The sequence below is a fragment of the Leopardus geoffroyi genome, chromosome C3, assembly GCF_018350155.1.
Source record: "Leopardus geoffroyi isolate Oge1 chromosome C3, O.geoffroyi_Oge1_pat1.0, whole genome shotgun sequence".
Taxonomy (NCBI): Eukaryota; Metazoa; Chordata; class Mammalia; order Carnivora; family Felidae; genus Leopardus; species Leopardus geoffroyi.
This window is the reverse complement of record NC_059338.1, coordinates 48,362,156-48,385,764: the sequence shown is the minus strand read 5'-3', so window position 1 is coordinate 48,385,764 and position 23,609 is coordinate 48,362,156. Positions and strand designations below refer to the sequence as shown.

The window sequence follows — 23,609 nt, the reverse complement described above, 5'->3', positions numbered from 1 at the left end:
TTTCCTCTGGAATGGTCAGACCTCATCTAGTATACAATGTTTCATCCTGATGCAGAATTTTCAAGAAGAAACAATCATGACAGTAAATATATAAGAATATATAAATCAGGGAGCCAGGCATGTTCAGTAGGAATAAAGAAGACAAGTGAGTTTCTTCACTCTAGTAGTATTTAAACAATAGAGAACTGACCCCTTGTAGTGGCTTCTGTGGAAAAATACCTTGAATTGGTGGAGGCTTTGTGTTAGCTCATCCCTAAAGCCCCTCCCAACAGGAAATGACAGCTAGAATGTCACCTTCCTGAAAATAACGACTTTGTCTCTTTTGTTTGTGTCTGGATGCACAGTGTCTAGAAACAGTCACTCATTGAATGACTGTATAATTGGTTCCGTATACCAGTGGTTCTCAAAGTATGGTCCAAGGACACCCTGCGCCCCCTCCCTGCCTCACCAGGGATCCCTGAGACCCTTCCGCTAGGTGAAAACTAGTTTCTTCGTTATACTAAGAAGTTATTTGCCTTTTTCAGTCTCCTTTGCACACGAGTTACATTGGCTTTACAATGGGATGTTGTAGCCGACTGAATGCAGAAGCAAATATGAAAATCCAGCTCTATTAAGGCAGACATTAAAGAGATTGTAAAAAAGTAAAACAATGATGTTCCTTTCATTATTTTTTTGTTTTAGAAAATACAGTTATTTTTTTCATAAAAATACTATTTATGTTAACATATAATGGATTTGTTATGTTTAAGTGAATTAACAAATACGTATTTTATTTTTAAAAATTTTTAATTTTATTTTATTTCTAACTCATTTTATTTTTTATTTTTTTAAATTTACATCCAAATTAGTTAGCATATAGTGCAACAATGATTTCAGGAGTAGATTCCTTAATGCCCCTTACCCCTTATCCATTTAGCCCATGCCCCCTCCCACAACCCCTCCAGTAACACTCAGTTTGTTCTCCATATTTAAGAGTCTCTTCTGTTTTGTCCCCCTCCCTGTTTTTATATTATTTTTGTTTCCCTTCCCTTATGTTCATCTGTTTTGTCTCTTAAAGTCCTCATGTGAATGAAGTCATGTGATTTTTGTCTTTCTCTGACTAATTTTACTTCGCATAATACATTCCAGTTCCATCCACCTAGTTGCAAATGGCAAGATTTCATTCTTTTTGATTGCCGAGGAATACTCCATTGTGTGTGTGTGTGTGTGTGTGTGTATGTATGTGTGTGTGTGTATATATATATATATATATATATATATATATATATACCACATCTTCTTTATCCATTCATCCATCGATGGACATTTGGGCTCTTTCCATACTTTGGCTATTGTTGATAGTGCTGCTGTAAACATGGGGGTGCACGTGTCCCTTCGAAATAGCACACCTGTATCCCTTGGATAAATGCCTAGTAGTGCAGTTGCTAGGTTGTAGTTCTATTTTTAATTTTTTGAGGAACCTCCATACTGTTTTCCAGAGTGGCTGCACCAGCTTGCATTCCAAACAAATACATATTTTAAATAAGTTCAGTTTTAATTTCCAAAATGGTAAATAGCAAATAGATATAATGCATATGAACAAAAGCTCTTTGGGATCTTCGCTAATTTGTGAGAGCGTTGCTTGGGAGTCTGTGCTATATGTTATCCTTCAGTTTGGTTCCAGTTCAGTAGTTTTAGAAAACACAAATTTATGATTCAAATTGGCTCATGACTTAAATAACAAATTGTGACGGAGTTAATGATTCAATGGAAAATTGATACGTGAAATTGGTTTGGGTTTAATAAATCACAGTGGTTTATTAGTATCTTAGGTTCCTCATTTCAGTACTTTTTTCAAATAGGTAATTGAAAGAAATAGAGTTGTGTTGGCTAAAAGACTTTACCTCAATGAAAAAGGCTGGAATAAATATGCTAAGCATTTCATCATACTGCTGTCAGCCAAGGTAAAGATCAGTTCACTTAAGTTATGGAAAAAGAGACTCCGGCCTTTGAGGGTTGAAACTGTAAGACGTGTTTGCTAAGTTTATAGGTTACATTTTAAATATAGTTTTGTATTTGTGCTTTATTGTGGGTGGAATGAAAGATCTAAGGAAATGTAAACAAATGCTTTTTATATAATTGTCTTCTATCCTAATTAAAGCAGTGTAAGCAATTTATCTAAGCTAATAATATTGAAAATGTTATTTATAGACTTATCATTCTATTAGTGTTTAAGCTAAAAGTAAAATGTAAGTAGCTGTGCATTTTTTGCAATTTTATGTGAAAATTCAAAGAGCACCCTTGGTCGAAAAGGAGAGAAGTGGCATTTAGTGTGTTCTGGGGTCATACCATTTACACTTGTCATTTAATTTAATTCTTTTTAAAAATTTTTTAAAGTTTATTTCTTTATTTTTGAGAGAGAGAAAGAGAGACAGACAGAGAAAGGGAGTGCATGCGAGCAGGGGAGGGACAGAGAGAGAGGGAGAGAGAGAATCCCAAGCAGGTTCTACACTGTCAACAAGGAGCCTGATGTGGGGCTTGATGTCATGAACTGTGAGATCATGATCTGAGCCAAAAGCAAGAGTCAGACCCACTTAACCCACTGAGCCACCCAGGTGCCCTTTATAGTAGGGTCTTTATTTTTTGAATAAGAAAAATTAACCCCAAATAAATGAAATAGTATCCCCCAAGGTTACATAGCCAATAACTGGCTAGGATTCACATTTGGTTTTGTTTGGCTTTGAAATTCCTGTTCTTTCCAATGTACCACACTACCTCCCATGAAAGTGGGGAAATTGGGCTCATGCTGCAAAGGAAAAAATCTTGTCCCTAATATTTTATGTACCATGGAAAGTCTACCAGCAAAGGCACTATGTGATGTTACTGATGATATTTTGAAGGAGAACTATCTTCTCAATTTTGATCCATTTTCTATGGATATCTCTAGTATTACAATATCAATACACTAATTAACATTATTAGCATATGCTAATAAGTATTGTGTGAATAAGTAGTTTGATTTTATACGTATTATCTAGGACACTGCAGACCTTGCACTGTTGCAGAAATTGACACAGAAATGGAGAAACTTAATGAATAAATTTAAAAACGAAGTGGAACAAAATGAAGAATCTATAAGGGAGAGATTGCAAATTGTTAAGGATGGCCTTACCAAGTGGCAGCAGTTTTTCAGAAATAATAGGTGGGTTACAAGAATCTTTTTTTTTTAAAGGGTTTTGTTTTGTGGATTTGTTTTATTTTAGAGAGAAAGAGGGAGAGAAAGAGTGTGTGTGTGTGGGGGAGAGAGAGAGAGAGAGAGAGAGAGAGAGAGAGAGAGAGAGAATGAATCTTAAGCAGGCTCTACCCTGAACGTGGAGCCCAGTGAGGGGCTTGATCCCATGACCCCAGGATCATGACCTGAGCCAAAATCAAGAGTTGGATGCTCAATTGACTGAACCACCCAGTTGCCCTGGGTCTACAAGACTCTTGGTTTTGATTATATTGTGTCATGTCTGGTAACTCAGTCCAGTTCTTTCTTTCTCTCTGGTTCTCTTTTACCATGTAATAACTCTAACACTGATTTTGGTGGGGTAACTAGCAGCCTTTCCAAGGGTGCAGTCCTGCTAGGAGCTTGAGTGGTTTTGTGGTTTCTGGTGCTAACCATCTATATAGTCCGTCCTGACCTCTCTACCCAACTGCTGCCTCTATTTCAGTTCAGCTTGTTTCCTTTTCTTTCCTCCCCTCTCCTCTCCTCCCCTCCCCTCTCCTCTCCTTCCCCTACCTCTCCTCTCCTCCCCTCTCCTCCCCTCCCCTCCCCTCTCCTCTCCTCTCCTCCCCTCCCCTCCCCTCTCCTCTCCTCTCCTTTCCTCTCCTCTCCTCTCCTCTCCTCTCCTCTCCTCTCCTCTCCCCTCTCCTCTCCTCACCTCACTTCCCCTCCCCTCACCTCCCCTCTCCTCCCCTTCCCTCCCCTCCCCTCTCTCTCCTCTCATTTCCTTTTCTCTCATGTCAACATATGTCATTATTATTGGCAAACCTGAATATCTAGATCCATCTGCATGTGCAGAGAAATAGAACCAGTGGGTGGCAGTTATAAGGAGATTGATTTTGATTGGTGTTATACTTTATAACAATTAGAGAAATCTGACAATGGCTGCCTATAAAGTAGTTAAGTCAAGGTGGGATGATGAAATCACAGCTAACGTTAGTGGGAATCTGGACTTTGAATCTAGTCTTGACTCAATGATTTCTAAGGTTTTTTAAAACTTTAAGATGCTTGGTTTGTTGAGGAAACACATTTAGGAACCGGTTCCATTTCAGATTGAGGACAATGGTATTGGTTTTTCAGATCCTCTAAGGTTTTCCGGTTAGTAGATTTTTTGGAAGTTCTGGAGGCTGAAGCTGGTACATATCCAAGCTGGTGACTACTGCCATTTCCTGTTTTTGCTGTTTGTTGACTCTTAGCTGGTTAGGGGAGCACGGAGAGCAGGGTTCACTTTTCCCTTTCTCTTCAAGAACTTCTTTATCAAGAGCTTTCACCTTGTGAGACTTCAGAGATATTAAAAGAAACTCTTTCTTGCCAGAAGTTGGGACTCCTGAACTAAATGTTGAGTCTTAATTATTCATTAGGCTTCCTATTCATTACATATTGTTTTGGCTGCTGTATTTAACAGGAATTATTCTTATGATGATCTAATTTTGGGTGTCAGAGACCCAGACACTGCCCTGTCAGTACTGTTATGGCCTCTGACCTTATAACTTGATTGCTCAGGTCTGATTGGAGCCTGAATTTATGTTTATACTTATATTTATATTTGCAAATTTAAAGATGAATGCCTGTAAGGAAAGGGGCTAACCCTGGAAGGCATGCTTGGAAATCATTCAGGAGAAACATAATGTTATTATGCAGTATACAGATTCATGATTTTCTTTCTTTTTTTTTTTTTTAAATGTTTTTATTTATTTTTGAGACAGAGAGAGACCGAGCATGAACAGGGGAGGGGCAGAGAGAGAGGGAGACACAGAATCTGAAGCAGGCTCCAGGCTCTGAGCTGTCAGCACAGAGCCTGACGCGGGGCTCAAACTCACGGACTGTGAGATCATGACCTGAGCTAAAGTCGGACGCTCAACCGACTGAGCCACCCAGGCGCCCCAGATTAATGATTTTCTTTGTTTATATACTGTTCTGAGACCCTGCTCTTATTCTTTTTCCTTCTTCCAGTGAAAAAGACATTTTATCTCCTGATAAAGAAAATATATTTGAATCAGTTATTCCAGATTTCAAGCAGTGGCAAAAGGTAAGACATTCTAATGAACTGTTTGGTAACCAAAGTGCTGTTTGTAAATTGCCACTCTTCACCAATGAATGAGTCACATCTCATCCTTTAAGAATGCCATATGGCATTTTATGAAAGACAAAGAAGATAACAAGACTCCAGGGACTTTTAAAAATACGCATAAGTATTTTATTTTCATTTCTATTTTAGATTTGGGGGCCAAATACAGTTAGGCTGCCAGAAAAAATTGGGAAAAGATACTTGGGTGGCAGTGAGGGTCATTCTGATTCTTTCTTCTAATCATCAGATAGAAGTAACATTTGTGCCTCTCCCGTACCTGGCTTTTGTCTCAAGAACAACTTGGACCTTTAAAATTCAGAACATCTTTTTAAAAAATTGGGGTACGATATAGACATACCGTAAAATATACCAGTTTAGTGATTTTTAAGTGTGCACTTCAGTGGCATTAAGTGTACTTATTGTTTCTTGTGCACCCGTCACCACCGTTCCTGTCCAGACTTGGTTCATCTTCCTGAACTGAAACTTTACCCAATAAACACCAAGCCTCCTCTATTTCCTTCTCCCCTAGCCCCTGGCAACCACCATTGTGCTTTCCGTCTCTATATTTTTGACTACTCTGGGCACTGGAATTACAGTATCTGTCCCTTTGTGACTTATTTCCTTTAGCATAATGTCCTTAAGGTTCATCTGTCTGGTGGCATGTGTCAGAATTTCCTTCCTTTTATAGGCTGAGTAATACTCCGCTGCATGTATATACTACACTTTGTTTATTAATAACATTTATTTATTTATTTATTTATTTATTTATTTATTTATTTATTTTAGGTTTATTTATTTTGACAGCAAGATAGAGCATGAGCACGGGAGGGGCAGAGAGAGAGGGAGAGAGAGAATCCCAAGTAGGCTTCAAGCCATCAACACAGAGCCTGACACGGGGCTTGAACTCACAAACTGTGAGAATGTGACCTGAGCCCAAATTAAGAGTCAGTTGCCCAACCGACTGAACCACTGGGGCCCCAGTAACATTTTTTTAAAAGAGTTTGAGCTTTGAAAATAGATTTCATTCATCAAACTACTGTTATGTCCTAGCAGTCTGACAAAGGAAAATATGTAAGATATTGAAATCCTCCAAAGTGAATGTGAGACTCATGGCCTGAAGAAGTCTCATCCAGATCCCAGGAAGCCGTTTTCTTGTCTTATGGAATTACTTGAGCAGAATATTCTCAAAATCGAGGATGTTTTTTGTCCTATTTATCATATAGCTAGTTTAGTGACTTTACTGTTTATCTGGCAATTTTGACATTGAATAGGTAAGACTGAAAAAAAATCATGCTGCTTTTTTTAGTAGGAATGATAATTCTCATTCAGTAAGCACTTTGTCAGGCTGAAGGTACTTTCCATACATTATCACACGTACGCTTCATGTCAGACAAGGGATACAGGTTTTATAATCCCTGTGCCAGATGCGGAAGTGAAATTTAGAGATGTCAAGTAATTTACTGAAGTTGTCTATAAATGGTAACTGGCAGAGTCAGACCAGTCCAGGTCTCTCTAGCTCCCAAATCCTTGCCCTTAATTGCTCTGCTACATTGCTTCTTTGTACTAATTCCTCTTTTTGAAGCATGGGTGATTTGTTTGCATTTTCTGAGTCACAAATATGTAAATTGCACTTTTATAGGCTTTGGACTTGGGGTTAGACAAATAGAACACAACAGATACATTCTAGCAACTTTCCCAGTCTAATGGGGATCACGTAAACAGGTCTATTATATCCTCACCAAAGCACATAGTAATTAAACATGCTCAGCTCCCTGGTCCTTCTTTGCCTGTCATTCGTTTTTACTCAAATAGGACTTAATATAATTATTTTCATTTTGGTAAGCTATGGGTTATCTTATGGGGTGTTATCATTAATTTAAATTCACTTAATTTTGAAAATGAAGCTATGTCATATGAAAAAATGGTATGAACAGATAGTAATAGGATATATAACTCCAAAATAATTGGTAGATGCTGGGAATTAAAGATCTGGGTAGACTTTGATGAAATCATTAGGGAAAAATAGTCTAATTTCCTTACCCTCTCTCATTCTCTAGATGCTGAATGAAGATAAAGAAAAGTTTACTGGAGATTGTCTGGTGTCAAAATATGATTCTCTCAAGATTATTAAACATTTACAGGAAAACTGGACAGATACTGGGTTTGGGATATTTGGTCGCCATAAAAGTATGGAGGGGGAGCTGCCACCAGAGCAACAGCACATGAAGGAAATTGTGAAAACCATTGGAAGACTCTACAAAGAATTTGAAATAAGAATAAATGGGGATAATGGTAAGAAAAAAAAAATGCTTGACATTATAAAGCATTTTGATAGGAATTATTATTTGTATTACAATTACTATTTAAAAATCTAAATAATAGTGATTATATTTATAATACAACTAATATTTAAAATCAAAATAATACATACACATGGTTTTAAAAATTAAGCAAAAGAAAGCACTGAGCACTGCTTTATTGAGATGTAATTCATATGCAATGCAACTCCGTTTAAAGTATACAATTCAGTGATTTTTACTACATTCACAGATGTGAGCCACCATTACCACAGTCAATTGTAGAATATTTTTCTTAAAAGAAACCCTGTACCCTTTAACTCTCGCTCTTTTGTCCTCCCATCCCTGATTTTCTGTCTCTGTGGATTTCTCTATTCTGGACTTTTGTATGAATGGGATTATATAGTACGTGATGTTTTGTAACTGACTTCTTTCATTTAGCGTAATGTTTTAAAGGTTTACCTATGTTTTAGCATGTGTCAGTACTCATTTTTATAATGAATACATTCCATTGTATGTGTATATCACATTTTGTATATCATTTATTTTTTATATATAGTTTCTTTTTTTAATGTTTATTTTTGAGAGAGAGCATACACACAAGTGGGGGAGGAGCAGACAGAGGGGGACAGGGGATCTGAAGCAAACTCTGCATTGATAGCAGAGATCCTGATGTGGGGGCTTGAACTCACAAACCACAAGATCATGACCTGAGCTGAAGTTGGACACTTAACCAACTGAGCCACCCAGGTGCCTCTTGTGTATCATTTCATACATTGATGGACATTTGGGTTGTTTCTACTTTTTGGCTATTATGAATAATGCTGATAAAAAATTTTGTTTACACATTTCTGTGTGGAAATAGTTTTCATTTCTCTTAGGTATATATCTAGGAGTAAAGTTGTTGGTCAACTAATAACTCTATCTTTAAGTTTTTGAGAACTGTCACACTGTTTCCAAAGATGCTGGATCGTTTTATATGCCTATCCCCACTATATGAGGGTTCTGGTTTCTCCACATCCTTGCCATCGTTATCTGACTTTTTGATTTTAGCCATACTAGTGAATGTGTAATAGTATCTCATTGTGTTTTTGAGTTGTGTTTTTCTGATGACTACTGATGTTGGTATCTTTTTAAGGCTTATTAACCATTTGTGTTTCTTCTTTGGAGAACTGTCTATTCAGACAGATCCTTTGTCCATATTTTAATTGGGTTATTTGTTTTTCTGTTATTGAGTTGTAAGAGTTCTTTATAGGTACAAAAGCTTTTTCAGATATATGAATTGTAAGTATTTTCTATGATTCTATGGGATGTTTTTTTTTTCATTTTTTTGATGGTGTCCTTTGCAGTGCAAAAATTTTAAATTTTGATGAAGTTCAATTTATCTTTTTTTTCTTTTTTTTTTTTTTTGTTTGTGCTTCCAGTGCCATGTCTGTGAATCCTCTTCCAAATTTAAAGTCATGAAGTTTATCCTTATGTATTCTAAGAGTTTTACAGTTTTTGCTCTTATGTTATGGTATTTGACCATTTCAAGTAATTTTTGTATATTGTGTGAGGTAAAGGTCTAACTTCATTCTCTTGCATGTGAATATCTAATTATCCCACTACCATTTTTTAGAAATGTATTTCCCACATTTAAAGGCCTTGACACCCTTGTCAAAAATTAGTTGATGGTAGTGGTTTATTTCCGGACTCCCAATTCTTTTCCATTGATGTATATGTCTGTCATTGTGTCAGTATCAAACTATCTTAATTACTCTTGCTTTGTAGTAAGTTTTAAAATTGGTAAGTGTGAGGAGTCCTACTTTATGTGTTTTATGATTGTTTTGGCCATTTTGAGTCACTTCCAATTCCATCTGAATTTCAGAAACAGCTTATTAATTTCTATAAGGAGAGGATATGGTTGGATTCTGATAGGGATTTTATTACATCTATGGATCTGTTTGGGCAGGTTTGACATTTTAACAATGTGAAATCTTCCAATCCATGAACATGGGATGTTTTTCCAATTATTTGGATCTTTAGTTTCTTTTAACAGTGTTTTCTACAATTCTGAGAATGTTTTGCACTTCCTCTTCTCCTCCCCCTCCTCCTCCTCTTCTTTCTCCTCTTCCTCCTCCTCCTCCTCCTCCTCCTCCTTCTTCTTCTTCTTCTTTCTTCTTTCTTCTTTCTTCTTTCTTCTTTCTTCTTTTTTAGGAGTGGTCAAAAGAACAGATATTAACTTATTTATTTTATGTTTTTGTTTTGTTTTCAGGAATAGAATTTAATGCTTCATCACTTACATATAACACCCAGTGCTCATCGCAACAAGTGTTTTCCTCAATGCCTCTCATCCCTTTAGCCCTTCCTCCCCCTCCACCCAACACCCCACTAGCAACCTTCAGTTTGTTCTCTGTATTTAAGAGTCTCTTATGGTTTGTCTCCCTCTCTGTTTTTTTTTTTTTATTAATGTTTATTTATTTTTGAGACAGAGAGAGACAGAGCATGAATGGGGGAGGGTCAGAGAGAGAGGGAGACACAGAATCCGAAACAGGCTCCAGGCTCTGAGCTGTCAGCACGGAGCCCAATGCGGGGCTCGAACTCACAGACTGTGAGATCATGACCTGAGCCGAAGTCGGACGCTCAACCAACTGAGCCACCCAGGCGCCCCTCCCTCTCTGTTTTTTATATTATCTTTGCTTACCTTCCCTTATGTTCATCTGTTTTGTATCTTAAATTCCATATATGAGTGAAATAATAAAAGATTTATCTTTTTCTGAGTGGCTTATTTCACTTAGCCTAATACATTCTAGTTCCATCCATTATATTACAATATAATTTATTATTTATTGGCATTTTATAATTTAGTATTAAAATGGCAGACTTATGACTACTTTTAAAAGTTATTACTTTTCTCACTTTTCTAGGTATCTCTAAAATTCTTTCAAGTTTGATTAGTTCTCTTGAATTCTGTTCTTTCAAGATGGAAAGTGTCCTGGAGTTTCCTGAAATGCATCTTAAAGAATACGAGGAACTTAATGAAAAAATTAATGAAATAATATCTCAGTTGGATGCCTCATTAAACATTGTTGGTACCATCCCTCCGTATATAGACACGGATTCTGGCTCGTAAGTTCCCATACCTTTCTGCTGGACAGAAGGGAATCCCCACTTCTCCACTGCATTTTCCCAGTACCTAGCCTCAGCGACAGGCAAGGGGAGGGGGTGGGGGTCCAAGGAGAAACCTTGGATGTCCTTTTCCTTCCAGGAAAAAAGCCCTCAACTGGGAACTGGAAGATGAGGGAGCTCTGTGTCCATAACTCCAGCAGTCTGGAGTGGAGTGTCTGCCTCACTGAGCACCGAGGGGAAAGAGAGAGAAGAGTCTTGTTTCAAATACCGTAGACTCTCCTTGCCTTTCTTATTGAATTTTCACAGATTGTCTTGACCACATGTTTCTGCGGTTGCTGTTTGTTCCAGAGGCTTTCAGTCGTTTGGTTTTGTTGTGTTTTTCAAACAGTTCTCACCCAGATTCACTAAGGAGTGGATCAGCTTTGCTCCTCACACTGTCATGTTGGAAACTGATCTCTTGAGAATTTTAAAATTCATTTTTCTCACTTTGTGATCTCACTGCCTAGAAGTGAATGTAAAGGGTAGGAGTGTGAGTTTCTGCAGTAGAGAGTTAGCACTGAAGGTAAGATCTACATTGTCCCAAGAGCATCATGCCAGTTGCTACCTGCATGGGGTTAGGAAGGCGATGACAATGAGTAAGCCATTACACCAGGTGATTTAAGGTTTTGGTTCACCTTTCCTGAATTCTCAAACAATTGGCAACACCTAAGTTTACTAGGTCCGGTGAAATAAAACCCTTTCTTTTAGCTGATAGTTTAACTTTTATACTCTATGTGAGTCACTTATCTTTATTTTGTTTGACTTTTCCTTCAGGGTGCTTCAAGCACAAATATTTAACATGATTCAACAATGGCTTTTGAAGATAGGCAATGAGATTAACAATGGTAACATTGAACTTCAGCACCAGGTATGTACTTGTAGGAGTTTGTGAAATTATATTTTGCCTTGGCTGGGAGTTTTCTTAAAAGAAAAACTAGGTCATAACTATCCAATTGGAGCAGGAGGTTGGGAGGGCAAAATGGGAACTTATGTGATGTAATTACTCAAATGATTTGTATGGATATTTATTTTTAAATTTTATTTTACTTTATTTTTCTTCTTGAGAGAGTGCGCAGGGGAGACAGACAGAAACAGAAAGAGATAGAGACAGAGAATCTTAAGCAGGTTTCATGCTGAGTGTGGATCCCACAACCCTGGGATCATGACCTGAGCTGAAGTCAAGAGTCCCAATGCTTAACTAACTGAGCCACCCAGGCGCCCCTGATTCTAATTTTAAATTCAGCTATGAACCTAAATTCAGCATGCCCTAAATTCTACCATTTAATCTCGACAGTACAACTTTGAAATGAAGATAATAATGTTTCTCTTTGTTTATTAGGGATGGTTCAAGGATCAATTAATATTTTATGTAAGCAAAAATGAGTTATTTGAATGAGGGTATAAATCCAGGCCATTGATATAGGAAAGAACAGTTAGGAATTTATTTACTTTGAGAACAGCAGGGGTATAGCTTGTGAATGTGGGGGGAAATATCTTTAACTTGTGAAATCACAAGTCAGGAGGGGTTGCCCTTTTCCTGATGTGTCAATTAAGTTATAAAAACACATTCATCAACATTCCTTTAGGTCATTAACAACCTTTCCTTCCGAGGTGGGGAGCTTGGGTTTTAGTACCAGCTAGGCTCCCAAGTTTGATTTTTATTTGTCCATTTAACAACATTTATTAAGCACTTAATTCTCTGTCAAGTACTGTGTGTGGTTTTGAGGGATAAAATGATGGCCCATGTCTTAAAGAGACGCATAGGCTAATTGAGGTGACAGATGTGCAAACAGTTCTAATAGACGTGTACAGAACAGTATAGAAACGTGGGGAAAGGATCAAATTAAAGGCAGTGGAAGTTAAAAAGACTTCTCAGAGTAGGTCATGTGTAAGCCTAGAAGAATACTTAGGGACTCATCAAACAGAGAAAGGGGATAGGGCATTTGAAGGGTATGGCATGTATGACTTTTGCATTTCATGATGTTTTCTGCATTTTATGTCTGGGACCGAGCCTCAGCAAACACCATAATGCAGAACTTCCAAAACTTGACTGGTTCACACTGCTGCCTGTGCCTCAGTGTTCTCGCACTCCTAAACCAAAAGAAACCCCTCACAGTTCAGTTTATTAAGTAGATAGTTTCGAACAACTTACTAAATATTTGTGTCCTAATAACTTAGTAACTGTTTGGAAAAGCAATACGTGTTAAAATAGTTAAACAAGGAGGCCATTATACTGGGGTAGCTCTGGTCCCTTTGGTAGCCTCTATAAACAAACCAAAGCCAGAGTCAGTACACTTGAATCTAAGAAAACAAAACTCAAGGACTGATCATAAACCGGCAACTAGATTTTCTTGAATATGAAAAAATGAAACTCAGGAACATCTGTCACAAGAGCCAAATAACTAAATTTTCCCAAATAAGGCAACATTTGAGTTATAGTCAATTAAATAATTGCATTGCTTTGCTTCAGTGTCTTTTCTATAAAAATCTTTTTCCTGGCCCCTGCCTGCAGAATGCCCCTGACCATTTTTTGGTTTTGACACGGCCTGATTCTAATTGCTTGCTCAAATAAGCTTTGCAAAATTTAATGTCTTAGTTTAACTTTTTAGATATACATATGTTGAAAGAAAAAGAAACCCTTTTATTCTCATTTAATCAACATTATTTACTAATACAATGTATGCGCTTAACTACTGGACAACTTCTCTAACCTTGAAACCTGATGGGACGGTGCCACCCTCATTTCTTGTTGAACCTCGATTTTCCCAAAGTACTTTTTTTTTTTTTAACCACACAACCACCAATAAAACCAGCTTTGCCAAGGAAAGATGTCATCAAAAGTGATAGAGTGCATCCAGTGTTGAAACTGTGAACTATGTCAAGTTCATGCTGTGCTGATAGGTGTCACACATCACTGTTATTTCCCTCAAGAATTTAAAACCCCATGACATCCTTGAGAATTTACTTCAGAGCTCTGCAATGTCTTAGTGCACAATTGGAGAACTGCAGCTTTAATGGGTTAATATCCTTGACCAAACTAAAGAGGAAGAGGGTAGTTTAATGTAGTATAATGAGCGTAAGAAAACAAGGTTATCCTAGCTGAGTAGTGATGATTTGATTTCATTAAGAATGGTAGTGTTCATATGTGGATCTTGAGAAACTTAACAGAAGACCATGGGGGAAGGAAAGGGAAAAAAATAGTTACAAACACAGAGAGAGGGAGGCAAACCGTAAGAGACTCTTAAATACAGAGAACAAACTGAGGGTGGATGGGGGAGTCGGGGAGAATGGGTGATGGGCACTGAGGAAGGCACTTGTTGGGATGAGCACTGGGTGTTGTATGTAAGTGGTGAATCATGGGAATCTACCCCCAAAACCAAGAGCACACTTTACATACTGTATGTTAGCCAATTTGACAATAAATTATATTAAAAAAAAAAAAAAAAAAAGAATGACAGTGTTGTTGGAGCACCTGGGTGACTCAGTCATTTGAACTTCCAGGAAACTCTTGATTTCCCCTCAGGTCATGATCTCAGGGTCATGAGATCGAGCGCCCTGTTTTGGTCTCTGTGCTGGGTGTGGAGGCTGTTTCGGATTCTCTCTCTGTTCCTCTCCCTCTGTCCCTACCCCCCTCAAAAAAAAAAAAAAAAAAAAAAGAATGGTAGTGTTGTTGCAAGTTAGACACAGGTATGCTTTCTATTTTTAAATTTGGTATGGTTTTTACTGTTTGATTTATTTAAAACTAGTCATTTATATTATAATCATGTTTTAACAGATGGATGAGTTGCATATATCTATGATCCAGTGGATGGTAAGCTTGCTGATTTTAATGGTGCCTGACTTTACTGACCAAGACACTCTCCCAAAGTTGGAAAAGGAAAGTGCTGAGAAACGTGATGTAAGAGTTGCACAGTTAGAGCTGGACGCAATCGCACTGGCCAGAAAGTTGTCGCAATACTCCAGCTATTTGAACAGGTGAAACTATCTGATTATTTTATTATTGTCCTTTTGAAGATTAAATGTGACATAAAGCAGAGGAGATAAGGGTGGTGAGGTAGCAGCAATCAGGGATTGTTTTCAAACCTTGAAAGAAATATTAGTTCAGTTTTTAAACCAGCTTCAACACTGCCTGGTTGAAATATGTGATTTTAGTGTTTTCCCGTTGGCTTTAGAATTCTTTTGAACACAGTGTTACCATAGGCAAGTTGGGAAGTGTATACTTATACGGGAGAATTAGTAAAAAGAAAACCAAATCAAACCAAAAAGGCCCACTTGTTTGCGTTCATAAGATACATCTTGCATGTTTGCACACAGTGCGGGGGCGGGGGGGAGCATTTTTGAAGAAGCTTGTAATTCCCTATGTAATTCCATGCAAAACTGAATGTACACTTATATTCACTAAATCTATTCAGTTTCACCAAACACCCACTGAAACATCTCTTAAGAAAACCCAAATGAAAAAACCCCTATATCTGAAAAGCTAGAAGATTCTTATCAAATACAGATAAGGTCTGAAAAATTATAATTTTTTAACTAGGAAGCATATGTTAGTACAATTGCTTCAAATTCAGGAAGTAGCTTTTATTTTCATTCAATGTTACTCATGGTCAAGAGTGAGAAGAATGAAAAGGAGGAACAGGACAAGGGTGAGAAACTTGAGAGATTATTTTCCTTCGTGAGTCAGTAGTTTAATTATTATGGTAAACTTCCATGGTATCTGAATTTAAAACACTTAGAAGAGGAACCAATAATAAATAGGTCATGCTGTGTGTGTGTGTGTGTGTGTGTGTGCTTTTATTTATTTTATTTTATTTTTTCCAGTTGTTGCAAAGGGATGGTAACAGCTATGGCTCTGAATAAAGCAGGTCATTTAGAAAAAAATCCTACTAAGGATCTTCATGAACTGAATGAGATGAAGGTAACACTATCTTCCCCTTTTGTTTGTTTGTTTTAGCAGACTTCTTAGGTTGACTTGTATTACAACAAACTACACGTATTTAAGGTGTACAGTCTGGTAATTTCTAAATTATGGATACACCCATAAAATGATTATTATTTAAAAAAAGGAAAATATCTAACACATTCAAAGTTTCCTTGTACCCCTTTGTAATCTCTCCTTCCAGCATCATCCTGCCCCCATGCAAGGTCTGATCCATTTTCTAACACCAAAGATTATTTTTATTGTCTAGAATATATAAATAGACTCATTCAGAATGTGTACTTTTTTGATCTGACTTCGTTACTTGGCATAATTATTTTGAGAATCACACATATTGTTGCTCTTATTAAAATTGCATGCTTTTTAGTGCTGAGTAGTATTTCATTATATGGATATACACAATTTATCCATTCTCTGTTGATGGGCATTTGAATGCCAGTTTGGGTTATTACAAAGCTTTAATGCATATTCATGTATATATGCATCTCTTTCATTTCTCTTGAGCAGATATCTAGGAATGGAATGTCTAAATCTCATGGTATGTATGTGTTGAACATTTTAAGAAACTGTCAAACTATCCTCCAATGTGGTTAAACCATTTTACACTCCCGCCAGCAGTGTATGAATGTTCCCCCTGGCCACTTCCTCACCAATACTCACCGTGGTCTGTCATCCATAGTGGATATTGTTCTAGACATTCTGTTGTGTTCTCTTGATCTGTTTGTTGACATTGTCACCATTATCAAGCGGTCTTGATTACTATGGTCATAGAAGAAGTTTTGAAATCCAGTAGTGTGTATCCTTCAAATTTGTTCTTCTTTTTCAAGATTGATCAAGCCACCTGGATTAAAATCCAAGTGCTTTGTTTAACTATATATATGACCTTGAGCAAGATGATCAATTGCTCTGTCCTTCAGTTTCTACGTCAAAAACATGAGAAGAATAATGGTACACATTTCTGTTCTCATCACAAGAAAAAAATTTGTAACTATGTATGGTGACAGATATTAACTAGGCTTATTGTGGTGATCATGTTGCAATATATGCAAATATTGATTCATCAGGTTGTTCACCTGAAATGAATATAATGTTATTTTTTGTGTGTGCATTTGTTTTGGGGTTAATCCATTTTTTAAAATTTTAATTTTTTAAATTAATTAAGTTTTTAATTAAATTGCAGTTAACATTACAGTATTATATTAGTTTCAAGTATACAATATAGTGATTCAACAATTCCCTGCATCACAAGTGCCCTCCTTAATCCTCATCGCTTGTTTCACCCATCCCCCCACCCACTTCCACTCTGGTAACCATCAGTTTGTTCCCAGTGTAATGTTATTTCAATTATACCTCATAAAAAATAATAGCACATATTACATACTGAATGAATTAATATTGCACGTGCTTAGAACAGAGTCTGGCCTATAATTAAAGCCAAGTAAATGTGGGCTATTTCTATTGTTATTGCTATGCAATCACAGTTGACCTGGTCCGCTGCGAAACATTTGTTGGGACCGACCGTTTGCCTGTAGTAAATGCAGCAGCCTTTCTGCATCTGGTTTTATGGCACATCACAGCTGCTTGCCCCATTACAACCCAGATCACCAAATCCTGTTGATAAGAGATGGTATGATTTCAGGTCTGTGTTCATAGAGACTCATTTCTGCACAAATCTTTGAACTGAAGTGATAAAAAGTTAATTGAATGGAGTTGTATTTAGAGTTGTACTTAACAGCTCCCCGATAGAAGGAGTGAATAAATGAGTTGTTATAGTCTGATTTTTTCTGCTTAGTAATTATCTTTGATCTCTTCTCAGAGAGAATGTCATGAGTGGATCACCACATGTTCTCACCTCCTTTCTGGGCTTAAAGGCAGAATAATAAAGTTACTGACACCGGAAGAAAAGGAGTACCTGTTTGGAGAAGAGGTATTTGCCATGTGTTGGCATTGATCATTATTCAGCCTCATCCTGTATTGCAGTAGATAAGGTTTCAGTGACTTTTTCCTATCAGTGTTCTGAGTCCTCACTTATTTACCAGAAGAGAATTTGGTCCCTGACCAAGAGCATTAGTAGTTCTTCTCCCTTCTAAGGGAGAAAATCATCCACCTAAGTATCTCTCCTCACTTTCTTAGTGGATGATTTTGCTTTATCCTTCATAAAGGAAAGGATGGCTTTCAGAGGGGAGCTGCCTGTCACATCCTGAGGCAGGTCCTCAGACTGGTCTGCTTTTGTGTGCACACTTCCTCATCCCCTTCAGGCTCTGTCTTCCATTTAAGGTTATTTCTTCTCTTGAGCACCTAACCCAGCCCATTGGCCTCTCTCTTTTGTGTCTTAAAATTTTTTTTTAAGTTTATTTTTTATTTTATTTTATTTTATGTTATTTTTTTAGACAGTTTTTTAAAATTTTTTAACGTTTTTTTAATTTATTTTTGAGACAGAAAGAGACAGAGCATGAACGGGGTGGGGGGGGGGGGTGAGAGAGAGAGAGGGAGACACAGAATCTGAAACAGGTTCCAGGCTCTGAGCTGTCAGCACAGAGCCCGATGGGGGCTCGAACTCACAGAGTGAGAGATCATGACCTGAGCCGAAGTCGGACGCTTAACTGAGCCACCCAGGCGCCCCTAAGTTTATTTTTGAGAGAGAGAGAGAGAGAGAGCGCATGCAGGCAAGTGCTGGAGGGGCAGCGAGAGGGGAGTACAGAGGATCTGAAGCAGACTCTGTGCTGTCAGCGGAGAGCCCAGTGCGGGGCTCCAACTCACGAACTTTGAGATCATAACCGGAGCCAAAGTCAGACACTCAACGGATGGAGCCACCCAGGCGCCCTGTGGGACTTGCGGTTTATATTGAAACACCAAAGAAACACCACCTTTCTAAATTATACACCTTTTACAAATGCTTATTTTTCTTTGCTGCCCAGATCTTGGCCAGAATTATTTTGAATTAGCCACTGAATGATTTCAGAAAATTAAGTAACACAGACGTGATCTTGGCTACGCAACAGATCTATGAAAAAATTAAATTCAAGAGCTCTGCACAACCATAGGGAACAGAAAGGATTTTAAAGGTGATTGAATTCAGCCTAACATCAGATGTGTGAAACTTTGCATTACCACCCATCCTTGATCTATGCCTATATTTGAGCATCTGCAGTGGCAGAGACCTACTTTCAGAATTAGCCATTTGTTTTGGTGAGCACTCACTAGTAGAATGTTATTCTTTCTATTGAACTAGATGAAATACATTTCCTTGTAACTTTTTCTACTCACTGGCCCTGTTCAGCCTTTTGGGTTGATGTGAACAAGGTGGATTTGTCTTCCACATTGTACTGTTTCTAATATTCCATGTTGTAGTGTTTTCTAACATTTGAAAATAGTGATATTCAACCTGACTCTATTTCTGGAATTTATTTTCTATTTATCTGTTCATGGGTCATCACCACAATATTTTAATTTTTGAGGCATTATGGTGCATTTTCATATCTGGTAGGGTCAGCTCTCCTCACTGATCTTTTTCATGGGCTTCAGGATTTCACCATTTTTGCTTATTTATTCTTCTATAGAACTCTATAATCTACCTCTAGAAAAAATAGGAATTTTGAAAACTGGGATCATTCTAAAATTTATATATTAACTTAGAGCAGAGATACTTGTGTTGTTGGGTTGTCATATCCAAAAATGGGGGATACAGGATGTCTACTTTTAATGCTTTTTAATGATGTTTTATGGTTTACTCGTTTTGTGCATTTCTTGTGAGGTTTATGTCTGACTGTTTTATTTTACTGCTATTTAAAAAAAATTTTTTTAACGTTTATTTATTTTTGAGACAGAGAGAGACAGAGCATGAACGGGGGAGGGTCACAGAGAGAGGGAGACACAGAATCTGAAACAGGCTCCAGGCTCTGAGCTGTCAGCACAGAGCCCGACGCGGGGCTCGAACCCACGGACCGTGAGATCGTGACCTGAGCCGAAGTCGGACGCTCAACCGACCAAGCCACCCAGGCGCCCCTTTTACTGCTATTTTAAATGGGATCTTCTTTTCCATTGTATCTTATAATTGAGAACTGTGTATATGTTATTGATCTATGTATTTTAATTTTATATTCTGTGACTTTACTGAATTATCTTACTGTTTTCAGTAGTTTTCAATAGATTCTTTTGGGTTCTCCAGATACTTAATCAAATCATCTACAAATAGAGATAATTTGACCTCTTTCTTTCAATTATTATGGCTCTAATCGCTTTTTCTTGTCTGATTTCAATGGGTAATTCTTCCAATTAGGTGTTAAATAGTGGTAGCAATAGTAAGCATCCTCTTCTTTTTAAAAAAATTAAAAAAAAAATTTTTTTTTTTGGATAGAGAGAGTACAAGCAGGGAAGGGGCAGAGAGAGAGAGGGAGGCATGAAATCTGAAGCAGGCTCCAGGCTCTGAGTTGTCAGCACAGAGCCCAACACGGGGCTTGAACTCACGGACCGCAAGACCATGATCTGAGCCGAATCGGATACCCAGCTGACTGTGCCACCCAGGTGCCCCTTTAATTTCTTTATTGTTCCTTCATACATCCCAGATCTTCTGCCTGAGATCATTTTCTTTCTGCCTTGACCTTTACATTTTTCTTTAGTGAGGATTTACTGGAGCCAAACTTAATTTTTGTTTGTCTAAAAATGTCTTTATTTCACTCACATTCTTAAAATTTTTTTTGCTGGGCATACAATTCTAGGATGGTATTATTTTCTCTTAGCCCATTGATGACACTGTTTCTGCTGTTTTCTGGATTTTTTTGTTATCAAAGTGACAGTTGAGAATTCAGCTGTCAGTTCCTTTGAAGTTAACCCTCTCTTCTCTCTGGCTGCTTTGAAGATCTTTTTATCTTTGGCATTTTGCAGTTTCACTCTGATACATTGTGAATATAGAGTTCCTTTTCTTTTTAAATTTTGCTGTTAATTCTCTTGGTTTCCTGAATCTTTGAGTTGGTATCTTGAATTAGATATGGAAAATTCTGTTTTTGTCTCTTCAAATATTGTCTCTACTATATTTGCTCTCTCCTTTCTTTCTGACTGAATGGATATGTATTAGAACCTATGCGCATGTCTTTGAACCTTATTTCGTATTTTCTGTCTCTCTGTGTCTGCACTGCATCCTGAATAATTTCATCTGGTTTATCTTCCTGTTCACTAATCTTCTATTAAACCTTTGTGTTCAGTTTTTATTTTATTTTATTTTCAATTTTTTTGACTGGACTAAGTGGCTTTATTGGGGAAAGCCAGGATTACATCAGACGTAAGAGTTGGCATTGGGGCCCTTCTTTCCAAAGGTGGGCACAACGTTGACAAAGTGCCAGTTGTATAGTATCCACCACTTGGCTCGGCCTGTCTTCTTCTCCTTCTCCTTCTCCTTCTCCTCCTCCTCCTCCTCCTTCTCTTTCTCCTGTTAGGCCTCCTCCTCCTCCTCCTCCTCCTCCTCCTCCTCCTCCTTCTCCTTCTCCTTCTCCTTCTCTTTTTCCTTTTCCTGTTTGGCCACCTTAGGAGTCTGCCCTCTTACTTTCCCAGCACGGGTCAGGGAACCATGGACTTTACCTTCAGGCCTGCGGCAAGCTACTTCCAGGGTGGTCAGAGCCTCTTCTCCACACTGACCCAGGGTAGCCTCATCCTCTAGGGGCGTGCCTGCCAGGAGCATGACTTGATCTTCTGGAGCGACGCCCTCCAGAGAGGCTACATGAACCTTGATCTGGGCGACCGTCTCCTGGCCGATCACCTCGATGATGGAGTCGAGAAAGAGCTCTGTTCAGTTTTTAAATTTAATTGTTAAAGTTCTATTTGGTTCTTTTTCGAGTCTGATCATTTTTGTAATCTTTGTCTCTTTATTCATATTTTCAATCTTTTATTTCTTTAGACAGGTTAATATAACTTTGTAGTCTATTTGATAATTCTAATATATGATATATCTGTATAAGAATGTTAATTACAAACTGGACAGTAACATGCAGAAGAATGAAATTGGACCACTTTCTTGCACCATACACAAAAATAAATTCACAATGGATTAAAGGCCTAATGTGAGACCTGAAACCATAAAACTCCTAGCAGAGAGCACATAAGATAATTTCTCCAGCATCAGCCATAGCAACGTTTTCCTGGATACATCTCCTAAGGCAAGGGAAACAAAAGCAAAAATAAACTATTGGAACTACTTCAAAATAAAAAGCTTCTGTGCAGCAGGGCCCCTGGGTGCCGTAGTCGGTTGAGCGTCCAACTCTTCATTTTGGCTCAGGTCATGAATCCTGGGGTTGTGGGACTGAGTCCTGCATTGGGCTTCACAGTGAGCCTGGAGCCTACTGAGGATTCTCTCCATCTCCTGCTCTGCCCCTTCCACTGCTCACCTGCTCTCTCTCTATAAAAAGAAGAAAAAAGCTACACAGCGAAAGGGAATAATTAACAAAACTAAAAGAGAAATACCGAGTAGGCAAAGATATTTGCAAATGTCAGCTCTGATAAAGGGTTAGTATCTGAAATATATAAAGAACCTCTGCGACTCAATACCAAAGAACCAAATAATCCAATTAACAAATGGGCAGAAGACATGAACAGACTTTGCTCCAAAGAAGACGTTCAGATGGCCAACAGATACTTGAAAAGATGCTCAACATCACTCATCATCAGGGAAATGCAAACCAAAACCACAATGAGATATCACTTCACACCTGTCAGAATGGCTAAAATCAAACACACAAGAAACAAGAAGTGTTGGTGAGGATGTGGAGAAAAAGGAACCCTTATGTACTGCTGGTAGGAATACAAACTGGTGCAGCCATTGTGGAAAACAGTATGGAGGTTCCTCAAAAAATTAAAAATCAGACTACATGTGATCAAGTAATCCTACTACTGGGTATTTAAGCAAAGAATATGAAAACACTAACTCAAAAAGATATATGCACCCCTATGTTTATTGCAGCATTATTTATTATAGACAACCTATGGAAGCAGCCCAGGTGTCCATCGATAAGTAAATGGATAAAGATGATGTGGTAATACACACTCACGTATGCACGTGTGGATACACACACACACACACACACACACACACACACACACACACACACACAGAAATATTACTCGGCCGTAAAAAAGAATGAGATCTTGCCATTTGCAACAACACAGATGGATCTAGAGGGTATAATGCTGAGTGAAATAAGACAGAAATGTCTAGCTTCTGTTTTTTACACATCGTTGCTGTGAACATCTGAAGGACATTTTTCAGTCGATCATTGTGTAGACTTCTTTGAGGTATTCAACACTGTTGACTCCTTCTTTCTCCTCTTTTGGCTTTCCTGGTGGACCTCTCAGACTTCTGACATGACTTCTGGCCTTCTCTGGGGGCTCGTCTTTCTTCCCTAGCCCTTTATGTGACTAGGTTCCTGTCCTAAGGCCTCGTCCCCTAACACTTCACAAGGTCTCCTTTGGTGATGTAATTTACCTTCTTGGCTTCAACTAAATTCAATTAAATAATTGTTAAATGATTATCTTTAGCCAAAATGCCTCCATCTAAACTCTAGATCCGTATATTTAACAACCTACTGAATATTTCCAGTTGGATATCTTAGTGGTAACTCAAAGTCACATAGCTGAGTCTGAACTCATCTGTCTTCCCATACCTGCTTATGCAACTTTGTTCATTATCTCTGTGAATGGTATTATCATCTATGTAGTGGCCTACACCATACATCAGGTATCATTCAAGATGCTTCCATTCCCTAACCATTCCATATCCATCGAATTACTCAAGCAGTAAGAGTTAACTCCTAAATAACCTCTTGAATCCTCACCCTCCTCTTCATTTCTGAAACCCTGTGTTGTTCATTCTCTACTCTCACCTTTTCTCCTTTTTTCTCTTTCTCCCTCCCTCCCTCACTCCTCTCT

The 23,609-nt window shown here is 38.0% G+C and overlaps 1 protein-coding gene across 3 annotated transcripts in view; it reads left to right on the top strand.

Moving 5' to 3' along the window:
- Nucleotides 1–23,609, top strand: part of AXDND1 (axonemal dynein light chain domain containing 1) — an 88,083-nt gene that overhangs the window by 51,483 nt on the left and 12,991 nt on the right. For 2 of the 3 annotated variants that reach the window (XM_045452732.1, XM_045452730.1), the window contains exons 13-21: nt 1,842–1,943; nt 3,018–3,181; nt 5,198–5,273; nt 7,370–7,604; nt 10,516–10,717; nt 11,531–11,624; nt 14,532–14,731; nt 15,578–15,674; nt 17,512–17,622. In XM_045452732.1, coding sequence (XP_045308688.1) covers nt 1,842–1,943; nt 3,018–3,181; nt 5,198–5,273; nt 7,370–7,604; nt 10,516–10,717; nt 11,531–11,624; nt 14,532–14,731; nt 15,578–15,674; nt 17,512–17,622 — 1,281 coding nt within the window. The remainder of the gene's footprint in view (nt 1–1,841; nt 1,944–3,017; nt 3,182–5,197; nt 5,274–7,369; nt 7,605–10,515; nt 10,718–11,530; nt 11,625–14,531; nt 14,732–15,577; nt 15,675–17,511; nt 17,623–23,609) is intronic. The other variant, XM_045452731.1, reaches the window with a different exon arrangement.